The following is a 15,014-nucleotide window of genomic DNA, read 5'->3' on the forward strand; positions in this document are numbered from 1 at the left end:
TAAATATAATCTATGTAATTTTTATTATTCTCAAATTTTCTGCAGGAAGCTAGAAATTCTTTGGGAATCTAGCTTCCAAATGCTCATTAGTTATGGCCTTGCAGTTAGATTTCAGTGTCTAATATTAAATTAGTTTCAGGAAAATAAACCTTGTGCTCAGCGTCTACATGAGCGGGAGGGGTAGGAACAGTTTGCATCTTATTTTTTGAGGGGGTAGGCAGCTTTTATGGGGGTAAGATAAATTTTTTGGGGGGTTATCTATTAAATTTCGAGATGAAATAGGACAAAATTTATTGCTGTAAAAATTAATACTTTTATCATAGAATTATTATAATATAATTCATCGATTAAATCTATATATTACAAACAATCATACACATAGTTTTCCAAATAAAACTTTCTGCTAATTTAAAAGGTTTAGAATTTCAGCAAGCTCATAATGCCATAATAATTAATTTATTGTAAATAATGGAGGTTTTAATTGAATTTATTATCTAAAAAATAAATTCTTTATATTCGCAAAATATAGATAGTTGGTAGTAGAGATAGATTAATTTAAGTTATCCTTTATAAATTCTCTGAAAAGAGTATCAATAAATTAAAAAGGTAAAAATAATAATAGGGAGACACCGCCGCCGAAAGCTGTGATTTTTTTAAGGGGGTAAGCAAAGGTTTTTGAAGGGGGTTTGCATCCAGTGAAAATCCGGTCATGTAGACGCTGCTTGGGCTTGAACTTCTATCTCCAAGTGTAGGAATTTATCTTTTGAGCCAAAAGTCATTTAAAAAAAAGGATATTTATACCCAAAGATATTGTAAACGCGACTTTTAAAGTAGCGTGATAATAGTTTCAAAAAAAGCCATTACACTAATTAATAAAGAAAATCGATTCCATTATTTTTTTTAAATATGTATGATAAAATCTTATTAAAGATATATTAAAAAATTGTAATGTAAAATATATTTAATTTAGTAAAATTCTCAAATTTTGCAAAAGGAAAACAATATTTTCAATTACAAGATTATCTCCTTCTAGTAAAATGTCGTTATCATAAACTCTCACTTGTTCTTATCCATTTGATTTTCAAACATATTTTAAATTATTTTTTATCAGATGGTCGACTGAACTTAAAAAAATGGTAGTTTACTTTACTATTAGAATTAAATTAAAAAATCATTAATTTAAAATAGCATAACGCTCATTTTCAAAAAAATCGCTAAAGCTATATAGAAAAAAGCAGTGCGCTACTTTAACAACATTATATAATGATATTCACGAACGTATATTTAAATATTTTATGAAAAATACATATAAATTAACATTCTCCGGTGGTGATTATTAATTATCTAAACATAAATAATAAAATGAATGAATGCATATTAAAATTCTGCGAGACATCTTTTTTGCGAATACATTATTATATATTAATGACCAATCATATTTTATTGCCAGTCATTTTAGAATATTACAAAACTATGCCTTGATTAATTTTTATAATTTTAATTTGAGTTTGTGGCATCTAAAAAAAATATATTTTTATCTTGATAAAAATTTTAAAATATCATTACTTATATTACTGAGTGATTTTTGTAAGATTTTGTGCTGTGAAAGACCTAATAAGAATATAAGTTTATGATAATAAGATAGAATTTAAAACAGTTTGATAAAAAATCTTCAAAAAGATTGTATTTTAAATAAATTTGTGATCTATTGAAAGATTTTTTATGCATGAAAATTACAAAATATTTACTTTATAAAAAAATTTTATCAAAAAAAATATTAAAAATTTTTAGGTAAAATTTGATCAATCTCCTATTCTTCTTCAAAAAAATTGATTTAAAAATAATAACCTATGAACGATTGCATCGGTGAGGGCAAATTTGTAGTACCTAAAATAATAAATTTATATGACATTAAAATTAATGTATAAATTCCTTTACGAATATTTATAGGATGAGTTTGCAATGGCTTAGTTCCTACGATATCTTGTATTGAAGAAAACAAGCCGGTAGAATCTAATAAAATACATTTATAATAAGTAGCAATTCATTAAAAAGATAAATTTTTAAAATCATTACGAATGTTGCTAAGTGAGTCCTGTAAGATTTTATGCTGGGAAAGACCTAATAAATAATAGTTTGACTGAATTATTAAATAATATTTTAAATAACTTATAAAATTTTGCATCGACGAAGGCAAGTTTGTAGTACCTAAAAAATAAGTAGTATTAAGTATATAAAAATTAAAATATCATTACGAATGTTTATAGGATAAGTTCGCAAAGGTTTAGAACTTATAGCATTTTCAATGGATGAAAACAAGCCGGTAGTAGAATCTAAAATAAATATATTACTAATTAATATTATAATTATAAAATCATAAAGATTATTGCTAAGTTTTCTTTATTATAAGATTGATATTTTGCGAAAGATCTATCAAAAAAGGAAAATAGTAATTCATTCTATTATCTAATATATATTTCTTATTTTTTTTAATTTTTCTTTGTTATATTGATATTCTTAATATTTTTATTTCTAATTTTTCTGATTTCTCTTTAATTTTTGTTCATTTTCAATTAATTGTAACTTTCTACAATTTTCTACTCCGTTTTGATCATTCTTTTGTATTTTTATTAACAGGGTTCCCCGTAAAAAGGTGCAATCAAATAAGAAAAAAAATGTTGGATCGAAAAAAAAATTCGAAAAGTACTAAAGTCGTATCCTGGTTGGACTTCTAAACAGCCTAATTAATAAAAGAAAACGAAAAAAAACTAACAATTCCACCAAATATTTTCAACAACCCAAAATAAGGTGTCCTAGTTCAAAAGCTGTTAAGTATCAAAATTAAGTTAACCAGGACATAGCCTAAAGGCTCAAGAAAAGGTCTGATATAAAAGGGCCTATTAAAGTAGGAAAAGGTCCTGATCAAAACGGAATAAAATGTTAAATATTGAACAAAACGTAACCACCATTTTATGGCCTCTATGAAGTACTTATATATTTCGATAGCCCTCACCTCACTATCATATTGTATTGGGTAGATATAAATTGAAACAATTGGAAAAATGGCATGAAATATTATTTAATTTGCCTAAAAAATTTCTATTAGATGAATTAAAATCTTGATCCTCTTCATCATCTTCAGTCTCACTAGCACTAGGATTACTTTGCATTAGTAAATCGTCCTCGTCAGTATTTGAATTGGGTTCAGCTAAAGTAAAACAAGGTGTACAAATCTTTAAAATATTAATCAGCTGATATGATTGACAACTTAAAAATCCGCTATGTATATAAACGTAAATATTTTTGTTTTTTTAAATCTTAGTATTATAAATAAAAATATTTTTTCGAAATAATTATTAATTACTAAGAGCATATCTAAATCCTATGTTCAAAAAAAATCCGCGAGAATCAATGTGAGTCATAAGCACTAGAGGTCAACAAATGGCCCGAACCGATTAGTAAATTTTTTAAGCATAGAACTCGTGGGTTAATAAAATTAGGAAAATTGAATAATAATGACAAAAACATAGCATAAAAATTAAACCTTAACAAATTAACTAGAATGCTTTGTATAATTTATACTTCAATACCCACTATCAAAATTTTTCTTGAAAGAATTTATAAAAACAATAACGACAAAAACAATTTACCAAAAGTCATTTCGATTTTAAAAAAATAAAAAATATGGTATTTTCGAAATTCTTTTGGTATAGGACTTTTATTTCTTTGTTTTTTCCTTTTTGGATCGGGCCATTTCCCTTTTAAGTGATGTGTAGATCCACAAATTTTTCTTCCACCCGATATTACTTCAAAACCAAAATTTAAATTGATTTTAATTTATCATCTAACTTTGAATCCATGTCACCAAAATTCTTTTTATTCAAAAAACAAATTTATGGCGGAATGAATTCACTAATTCTAAAAAAAGCTAAATCAAGATTTTGGCAAAATAATTATTAAAGCCTCAAAATTGCGCCAATAAATGTACGAATTTTTCTGGATCTGAGGGTAAAATTTCCAAAATCTTCCTACTGAAATATCATTATCCCATTAAAACATAATGGGGGAGAGAGGGGATAAGATATTCAATTGCATATCTTGGCTTTTATAGCTTTGATACCTTGGCTTTATTATTAACTATTATAATAACTATGCATATATAAGTCGAAATAAATATAGTCAAAGAAAATATAACAAGCGAACAATAAAGAGAAAATAATTGTTGTAACGTGTATGTATATAAATAAATATAACGTGGGGATGATTCGTAGCCACCAAGGTTATAGTGAACAGGATCCGTCCAATGCCAGTTGACTCCTATTTCCCTATCAGTTAAGTATCAGAGTTAGAGGTGAGTAGCTACACATGTAGCGTATTTTTGTAAATACTGAGACCAGGGTTGCCAGGTCAAAATTTTCAAATTGTGGGAGAAATTAGGTATTTTGTGGGAGAAATATAAAAATTGTGGGAGAAATTGCTAAAAAGGCCCGCAAAGGCCCGGCCTGCGGCCGGGATTTAGAATTGACTTAGTTATCCGCTTATTATTTTTTATAAATATAAAATCTAATCTAAAATAAAATAGGTAATTATTTTTCAAAATAAAATAGCCAACTATTTAAAATAAAATAGCTAACTTTTTCCAAAATAAAATAGCCAACTATTTTTCAAAATAAAAGAGCCAACTATTTTTCAAAATAAAATTTCCAACTCTTTTTCAAAATAAAATAGGTAACTCTTTAAAATAAAATAGCCAACTATTTTTCAAAATAAAATAGCCAACTATTTTTCAAAATAAAATATCCAACTCTTTTTCAAAATAAAATAGGTAACTCTTTAAAATAAAATAGCCAACTTTTTCCAAAATAAAATACGCAACTATTTTTCAAAATAGGTAATTAATGTACGACACAAAATTTCTTAGAGTACTATCTTTATTATTAAAATAACATATTGATTTATTATAATATATTAATTTTGTTTAAAAATAATAACCAACGATCTTTTTTAATTACAAAAGAATGTAAACAAAAAAATTTTATAAAAAAATTGTAATTTTACAATGTAAAAAAATAAATGTATAAATAAGATTTTATAAAAAAACAAACAATTTTAAATTTACAATGTAAAAAATATTTATAATCAGTGCGGGGAAGTTGTTCTACAGTATTTAGTTAATACAATGGGGGAAGGGAATATGATATTTTGAGGTATCAAAAATCTTCAAAGCATAAATCAGTACAGGGCATTCTATCAACATCTATTGCAAAACAAAAATATTCTTCAAAAATTAGAATTAATATAGATGCAACTACAGTTGCGGAAATGGTAAATACCTATCATGCAGTACAACATTCAGAGAGTTACTCAACATCTCAATGTTGGTAGAATCTTTCCCCATAATATTTAACGAATAATATAAATGAAAAGTATACTTTGTAGAACACAAAATGAGCAAGGCTATCAACAATGTTTTAGGATATAATCCAGAAGGTCAATTCTTGACGATTTGAAAGATGTGCAAACATATGCAATTATAACAGATGCATCTAATAAGGAGATATCAAAACATTTCCCTTGATCCTCCCCTATTTCAACAAAATTAATGTCATTTCAATAAAACTATTAAAAAAAATTTCTCCAGATATGAAATATCCAAAGACATAGCTAACCATATATAATGGTAAATATGGCAGATTTGGCATTACCAATGAATTGCATGGCAGCTTTCTGATCTGATAATTCCTCAGTGAATTTGGCAAAAACCATAGTGTATTTACAGAATTGAGTCAGCATAATGTTGGTTGACAGGTTCCTCCTAATACGCGCCATCGTAGAATTTTAAAATTTTACAAACCTTTAAAAAATAAATAGATTATAAAAGCTGTCCTATTTGAAAAAAAATTTCAAAAATAAATGGCAGAAGTATATTTAGGAATTTTACATATAGGAAATCTACTATATGCTGTTAATATGCAGTTGCAATCAGAAGAATATAATTTAATAAAGGCTCACTAAATTATGCTGCAGAAATACCAAAGTAATCCACTTCTAAAAGTTCTATTCTTCTATGAAAATGTTGAGTGGAGCACTGCAATTATAGAATCTAGAAATTTAAAATATATTTATAATAATTATACATACTATTCTAACTTCAAATTTTGAAAATGTCGAATGGATTGGATTGGATGGAGAATTTAAAATTAGCGGAAAAATAAAATAAAAGAACTAGACATATTTTTCGAATAAATATTTAAAATTTATTTTAAAAATATAAAAATAATCAAATACTGTTTCTCAAAATTATTATTTATATATTAAAAACATTAAAATGCTAAAAAAAAATTTGTGGGAGAAATTAAAAAATTGTGGGAGATTTCGAATTGTGGGAGTTTTGTGGGAGTGAGATGTATGTGGGTAAACTAAAAAATTGTGGGAGACTCCCACTGATGGGGGGGAGGCATGGCAACCCTGACTGAGACGGATAAGGCTTTTTGCAAGTTAGACTTCAGAAATACTTCAGCAGCACTCACAAGAGTTCAATACTACCTTCCTTCTTAGAACACTTACCCGAATATAGTAATTTTTTGGATTCCTGCTATGGATTTCCCTCGTTACTCAAATTTGGGGAGTTTTCCATATCTACCCAAGATGGTATTCAGCAAGGCGATCCATTAGGTCCCTTGCTCTTTACTGTAGAAATTTATAATTTGATCAAAAATCTAGAACATGATTTCAAATTAGACTTAAATTTATCATATCTTTATGTTCCTAATCAAAAAATGTTTTTTCTTACTAAATTCTCATAAATCATTAAATCTTCCCTGGCTTTACAATATAATTCCCTTTCTAAATCCCCTTGAATTAAAATTTAGGCATTTCATCGAATCCCCTTTATCTTGAATTCATAGTGAAGCGCGATCGCGATTTCGCTGTAAATATCACAGCGACGTGTCAGCTGGATCGATCGCAGCGATTTTCATTCATAGTACAACAGCGATTTTATTAATTCATAAAATTTCGAAAAATTATTATTTTTATACAAAATGATCATGAAGAAGAGGAGATTAAATAATCATAATATTAAAAGAAAAGAGGGTAAATTTTACACCATCCTTCCTAAGCTCGGCGAAATTTTTTAATTATAAGAGAATGACCAAAGTATTTATTTATTCTATTTTATATAGGAAACTTTTTATTAAATACTAAAACATGTAAAATTAGTTTTATACACAAAAACCACAAATTTTATTAAATATCCTATAACTATTGAAAAAAAACTCAAGGTTTATCTTAGTATAAATATAAAGTACTTTATTATTTAAATAAATTATTTATTTAAATACTTAGCCACTAGCTGTAGGTATGCTACTTTAGCCTATTCCTTTAAAAGGGGGGTTTCAACCATCTAAAATTATTAGAATACCATGCCAAGCTATATGACAAACCTTAGTTAGTATTCATATACCACTACCTACTCAATCATGTGTTTACTTGATTATTAAAAAAAATATAAAAGCTTGCATCGATAAAGACAAATTTGTAGCAAAGCATATATATATAAATTTATTAAGAATATAGCTAAGTGATTATTGTAAAGATTTAAGTGTTAAAATGGCCTAATTATACCATAAAAGTTTATTTGATAGTTAGATACCTATAAATAAGAGCTAGCGTTAATTGATCAAGAGAATAAAATAGGTTTTAATACTAATACATATTTGGTATTTAATAAAATATTTTAATTATGATAGATATTCTTAATTTAAAAATAAAATAATATTTTTATAAAAAAATGACCTACCTTTAATATCTATAAAAGGCTTATTGCTGGAATTGTCTTGTGTTCCTTTGCATCTTTCCCCAGGACTCATTTTTTCTGGCATCATAATATTTATTTTCATAGCATCAATTTCTACTTTACCAACTTGTAGGTCTACTTTATCTGTTTCATGTTGGACACCTATATTGATTTTTTTTAAGAATTAATTTAATGATATAATTGACTGCCTCAGAATATATTTGCTTTTTTTAAATAATTACTTATTTAAAAGAAACAAATGATTAAAACTAATAATAATAATAATAATAATAAATTATATATAAAATCTATTATTATAAGAGATCTGCAGAGGTACCAATTATATGGACCAGCCCAGGTTTATATTATATGACTCGATCCGTATACCAGGCCTTTCGTTCGGGCCTGCAGATATATGATTATTATAAAATGATTACCTATATCTTTAGAATTAAGCACTAGTGTTGGATTAAATATCCGAATAATCTCTTCAAATTTTTCAATAATCCTAGGATTTGGTTGGCATAAATCTTTGCAAAGATAGTTTGTAAATTGATATATTTTATCGTAGGCATCTTGATTCATTTCGGATGTTAGCGAACATATATCCTCAATATTTTCTTTCAATTTTTTATATTTTTCCTCTGACGAAACATTTTTTTTAATGCTGTTAATGTGATCAATTATCATGTTATCAATCATTTTGTCGTTCTCATTAATTAGGTTATCTGAGTCTAGATCTGTAATTTCTTCTAGATCTGTAATTTCTTCTAGATCTGTAATTTCCATGACCTCACCCCGTGGCCGAGGTTTAATTTTCTTTTTAATGTTGTATAAATCACGACTCGTGACATAAACTCCCTTTTGTTGCATATCGAACCTTATTTTTGGAATTGCTACATTGTATTCTAAACACTTTATAATGAATGCTTTAGATGCTTCAGGAATTTTGCGTTGCTTAGGCAAGAGCCTGTAAAAATCGGGGTCTAAATTAATAAATTTAAAAAAAAAATTGGGATAATGTAATAAAAAAAATTAATAATACCCAAATCATGGTTATGTTCCGTGTTTATTTTTGTGACTTCAAGCATATTTTTATCTTCCTTTAACACGTGTTTCACTAAAAAACGGCTAGGACAATTTTTTTGCAACGTTAGAGTATGCCGTTTGCCTTTAGCCCTACTCTTGAATTTTCTTCCGCCATGGATACAGGCATAGCGTAGGTATTTATAATTTATCCTTCGCATAATTCTTTGATCAGCATGGGTAAGTTTAGTGCATGTCGCAATCTTGAAAGTTGTGAATACTGTATTTTCATATCTTTTTATTGCTTTCTGCAAAGCATCAAATGATTCGAATTGAGCACCAACCTATGAGATGTGGATTATGATAAAAATTTTAAGTTAAAAAAAACTTATAAAATATCCGTTTAAATCATTGTAAATATATATTATATTGATATAAGGTTCAATGTTCCACAATTTTAGAGTAAGAGAATTTTTTTTTTTAAAAAAAAACGGCAAAAACTCTAAGACATTTTGAAATTTTTTTGAAATTTTTAGAGTAACTAAAATTAATGAATCCAATTTCTGGAATTTTATTATAACAGTATATAACTCTTTAATAAACTGCAAAATAAGTGATTTTTAAAAAAGTGGAGATAAAACCTTGTAGTCTAATGCTTTAAGAGAGAAAAAAACTATTTTTGATTCCATCTCCATGGGTAAAATCATAAATTAGTGCAAAAAATTTATTTCTGCGAATAAAATATTATTAAACCATAAATTTAAAATTTTCAATGAAGTAGATATATGTTGTAGTAAAAATATCATTGAAAATTGAAAAATAAAACCAAAAACATAACCTCTGTATATCAGGACTGTGAACTCTTCTTCTAAAAAAAGGGCTCAAACTTAGGTTCTAGTTCAGTGAAATATCTCAGAACCAGCTTCAGGTTTCGGTAGGTTCAGGGTTCGTGGTCCAGAAAAATTTAGACTTATAAAATTTAGTAAAAATAACAGAAACATTGGTTTTTCATAAACTTTATTTAACCATATTTAGCCCTTACCATAAAAATAATTTATCATTATAATTTGAATATAAGCGAATTATCATATCTTCCAATCGAAATGTTAAAATTAAAATATAGATTTTTTCTGCCTAACTTAGATATTGAAACTTCTATTTAAAAAAGTTGGTATATGGAATTTGTCTCTTTCTTCACTCACTAAGAATTTAGTTCTCCTTGTCTTAAATAACTAGTAAAACTTATAAGCATTATCTTTTTTCAGTTTGGTAAGGAAATATTCAATTCATATGAATAAATACAAATATTCCATTTTATAATTATGAATTGAATATGAATAATGCAAATATTTATTCATATTTTGCAAGGTATATGGGGACCCTTAAAAATAAAATTTTCCAACTCAATTTCCCTATAATAATTAATCAGTGATATGTTACCTCCAAATCGAGTTGGCTTAGAGAAGTAACTTTATTTGAATTAGAATTGCTATCTCTGTTTTGATTTTCACCCATGACAATAATCTAAATTGATATTATAATAAAATAAGATGTACAAAATCATGATTTAAAAAGATTATTTTTATTTAACTTTAAAATTTCTTAAATATGGCAAGTTTTTAAAATAGAATTGTATGAGGAAACATGAAATATAAAATCAATATTTAGATAAATTGTTAAAACATTTATCAAAAATATGAAATTACTGATATATGATCCATAGACACAAGTAATAAATGCAATTAAAATACTAAAATCACCCAAAGAGACGTTCTCAATTCACATTATTTATTAAATGAATATATAATTAAAAAATGTAAAAACGCTTGAATGAACATATCTATCACTCCAGTATGTCATTTGAAGTCAAATGTTCATAATATCAAGATAATATTTTAATTAATATTAATTATTACTATGCTTACTTCGTTGAATTTTAATAGCTGTCTAACTAAAATACTAAATCTATAATTAATAAATTCATAAAAATAAAACGAATTAATTTATAAAACAGTTGTTGTAGAAAATATTAGGGCTGTGTCGATATTAAATATAGGATCGGTACCGATATTTAACGTTTTCCGAAAATATCAGATCGGGCCGATACCTGTAGAAAAACCGATCCGATCCTTTTATTTTTCTTTTTTTTTGTTATTTTATTTTATGTTATATATATATTTATTTTACATTTTTTAAAATTTTATTTCTTTTTTAAAATAGATTTATAGTATTTTAAAGTATTTTTTTATAAAAATAGAAAGGAACACCCAAATTTTTATTTATAAATAAAAAAAATTTTTAAATATGGTATCTGAATTATGGAAATATTTTACAAAAGACAAAGATAATTTTGCAAAATGCGTTATCTGCGGAATCATCTGAGTCTGCCTTCAGTACGGCAGGAGATATAGATAGTCCAGTAGAAGCTTATTCCCAGAAAATTTAGAGGCTCTCATATTTATTAAAAAAATCTAATATATTAAAATTTTATATATTAAATATTACAATTTTATAATTCCAACATAGATATATTATTAAATATATATTTTTTTATTATAGTCTTAATTGTAGAAATAAAAAAATTTAAATTATTCATAATTCGATTTTTTGCATAAAAAATATTGATTTCTTAATTACATTTGGTTCAAACGGGGGTGATTAAAAATCAGTAAAAATATCGGATCGGTTTTGAAGCAATATCGGAAAATATCGGATCGGATGAAAAATATGTGGATCAGCACAGCCCTAGAAAATAGATAGTCATAAGTGATTTGCATCAGGCCTTGTCTTAAGCCTGGTTCGAAATTTTTTTAGAAAAAATGTACCCTGTCCAGCCCGATTCGGAAAATTTTTTCTTAATTTGTCTGCCTGACCCAAAATAAAAATTATTTGTCCGCCCAACCCATATTTATTCAAATTAAGGCTGTGCCGATCCATATATTTTCATCCGATCCGATATTAGTTCAAAACCGATCCAATATTTATACTGATTTTTCACCACCCCTCTTTTAACCAAATGTAAAAATCAATATTTTTTATGCAAAAAATCGAATTATGCATTTAATTTAATTTTTTTATTTCTACAATTAAGACTATAATTAAAAAAAAATTATATTATAATAGATAAAAAAATTATTTAATAATATAGCCATTTTATGTTGGTATGAATTATAAAATTGTAATATTTAATATATAAAATTATAATATATTAGATTTATTTTAACAAATAATTCCTCCCCGTGAAATTAAAATTCCGCAGTTAACGCATTTTGCAAAATTATCTATGTCTTTTGTAAAATATTTCCATAATTCAGATACAATATTTAAAAAATTTTTTTTATTTAAAGTATAAATAATAAAATTGGCAAAAGATTTAAAATAAATAAAACTTTGAGTGTTCCTTACTATTTTTATAAAAAATCTTTTTAAAATACTATAAATCTATTTTAAAAAATAAATAAAATTTAAGGGGTGTTGTGCATGCATTGTTTAAAAAAAATAATTTAGAAAATATTATATTAATGTAAAATAAATATACATACATAACATAAAATAAAACAACAAAAAAAAGAAAAGTAAAAATATCGGATTTGGTTTTTACAGGGGCCCGATCCGATATTGGAAAACGCTAAATATCGGTGTCGATCCGATATTTAATATAGGCACAGCCATAATTCAAATATAGAAAAATTTAATTTTTTTGATTGTAAAAAAAATATTTAATAAATAAAAAATATTAGTGGCTTATTTAGCAAGTTTTTTAAAATACATATTTATTTGGCAAAATATAATGATATCATATTTAAAAATTTAAAGCTCCACCCTGCCCAAATTTTTTTAAAAAATATTAAGCCCAAGCCAACCCAAAGTCCATTTAGATACAGATTATTAATAAAAGACTTATTGATATTGGAAAAAAATTAGATATAGATACTAAAAATTTTATGGCCAGAAATAATGGGTTAGGGCAGACTTATAAAACTTTAATGTGACAGACCTGAAATTTCATAAAACGTTGATGGTCAGGCAAATCCTAAGATTATAATGAACATAGACAATAAATGTAACAAGCCATGACAAGCAACTTGTGCCAAAATTTAATGGGCCATAATGGGCTGGGCTTTGCAGATCTCTAATAATTATATAACAAGTTATATATATCAGTCTGGGCAAGATTTATTTAATAAATAGCTTAACAATGGCTGGTATTGAATCAATACTTTATTTAAATATTGATTTAGAAAAAGAGGCACTAATAAATTTAAAAACAAAAAAGAACAAATAATTCCAATTATATATTGCTGGAATAAATTTTGCTAATACCCATTACAAAGGGAGAGATAGTGCTCCTCATAATATTTATTAATTTGATATTAAAATTATAATATAAAAGGATCAATATAAATTTCCAAAATGAACCTATAATAAAAGAACAAATTTATTGGTCAGCTTTTTAAATAAGTAATAGGCAACATTTTAACTAAATGGGTAGTGGAAAAAAAATTTGGCAGGTATTTAAATTTTTGGTTAGTTTATTAATTTAGAATTTTTTATTGATTTGGGAAAAATTTTAAGTAAATAGGTAATTTTAAAATAAATTTGCAGGTATTTTAATTTGTGGTCAATTAATAAATAATTTTTGTTTTTTTTTATTTATTTGAGGAGTTTTAATTTTTTGGAGCACTAATGTTGAAGATGGATTTCTCAGGCCCAACTATAATGAAACCAACCAATTGATGAATATTGTTCTTATTCGTTTGATTATTATAAAAAAACCTGGTAAGGATGGTAAAGGAGAAATTTATTTTTGTTTAAATTTTTTATCATAATAGTAGATTTTAAAAACAAAAAGTTTTTTTTTAAATATAATAATTTTTTAAAAAATCTTGTCAATTGATTTAACATTGTCTATACTATTGAATTTAATAGTTTAAAAAAAATTTAATGATATGCATTTTAGTGTTTGTTAAATGGCTCAATTTTCAAAAATGGATATTAAATATTTTTGCAAAAATATTACTCATGACTGGAGATTCAGCTCATAGATGGCAGAAAGGGTTGGGCATATATTAATTAAATATCAAGCTTAAATGCTAGGATCTTAATTTAAAATTTTTCTATTCTTGGGATATTTTGATTAGTATAATTATGATATTTTTATAAACCTTTTCAAAAAATAGATACATTTTATTATTTTGATCTATTTGTTAGAATTTAATAAAATTGACTCTTTAATTTGTGGGCCTCTTTTATTAATTCTAAATACTCTATTAAATAACAAAGAAAATATGCATATTTATACATGACTCTATAAGTTAAAGCATATAAACTTATAAAATATAAAAAATCTATTTCACATGTTTCTTAATTTTACTCTATGAATAGTTTGTCATTAACCAAAAATTTCTAACTTAATGTAGGTTGATTTTCTAAATTTTAAACTTATTATTAAAGTTGAAATATAAATAATTCTTTCTTTATTCTTTATTAGCATAATTACTTAATGATGATCTTATTTATTATTTTTTAATTTTGTTACCTTTTATCATTGCTGATTTTCAGCGTCGGACATTATTAGTATTGGTTAATGATAATAAACGTCATTAGACAACATATAGCAATTTATTAATAACGACATATTTAAATACTCATATATATTCCTGCGCATAATCTCGAACCCCTGAAAAATTTTATAGCCGCCTTAAGCAAATATTTTTATGGCTCTTTAATATCACCTTTAACTAAAAATAAATTTTTTCGATAGCCCCCTAAACAATTTCTATTATAATTCTATTAAGTATTATATATAAATTTGATTTTTTTTATTTAAAATAGAATAAGACTATCTAAAATTTTAAAAAATATGCTATTTTAATTATTATATTTGAATAGTGCTCATATAAATTATATTTTAACTATATCAGCTTGCAATCAAATCCTATGTTAAAAATGGAATAATATCACTTATAATGTCTTTAGCATAATTGATTTTTATTATTTAAATTACTTTATCGCTAATTAAATAAATATATAAATTTATTAATTCCTAATATATGAAATGATAAACAAATAATTTTTAAAAAGATGTTAAAAAATAAAACTCATTCTATAAAAACGGAGGTGGGACTACAAGGTCCCAATCAATATGAAAAATTATATTTTAAAATGGCAATTTGTATATTTTGTTTTA

At 25.2% G+C, this 15,014-nt stretch overlaps 1 protein-coding gene across 1 annotated transcript; it reads right to left on the reverse strand.

Annotated features, from left to right (window-relative positions):
- Positions 1–2,208: 2,208 nt before the first annotated feature.
- On the reverse strand, positions 2,209–12,848 carry LOC135928759 (uncharacterized). The gene is made up of 7 exons (XM_065465222.1): positions 12,822–12,848; positions 10,265–10,348; positions 8,844–9,168; positions 8,236–8,784; positions 7,802–7,960; positions 3,089–3,208; positions 2,209–2,333 (listed from the first exon to the last, which is right to left on the reverse strand). Exons 1-7 carry the CDS (start codon positions 12,831–12,833, stop codon positions 2,209–2,211), a joined length of 1,374 nt encoding a protein of 457 aa, XP_065321294.1. The 5' UTR covers positions 12,834–12,848.
- Between the last annotated feature and the right edge of the window lie 2,166 nt (positions 12,849–15,014).

This window comes from Gordionus sp. m RMFG-2023, chromosome 4 (genome assembly GCF_954871325.1).
Source record: "Gordionus sp. m RMFG-2023 chromosome 4, tfGorSpeb1-WG-v2, whole genome shotgun sequence".
NCBI lineage: Eukaryota > Metazoa > Nematomorpha > Gordioida > Chordodea > Parachordodidae > Gordionus > Gordionus sp. m RMFG-2023.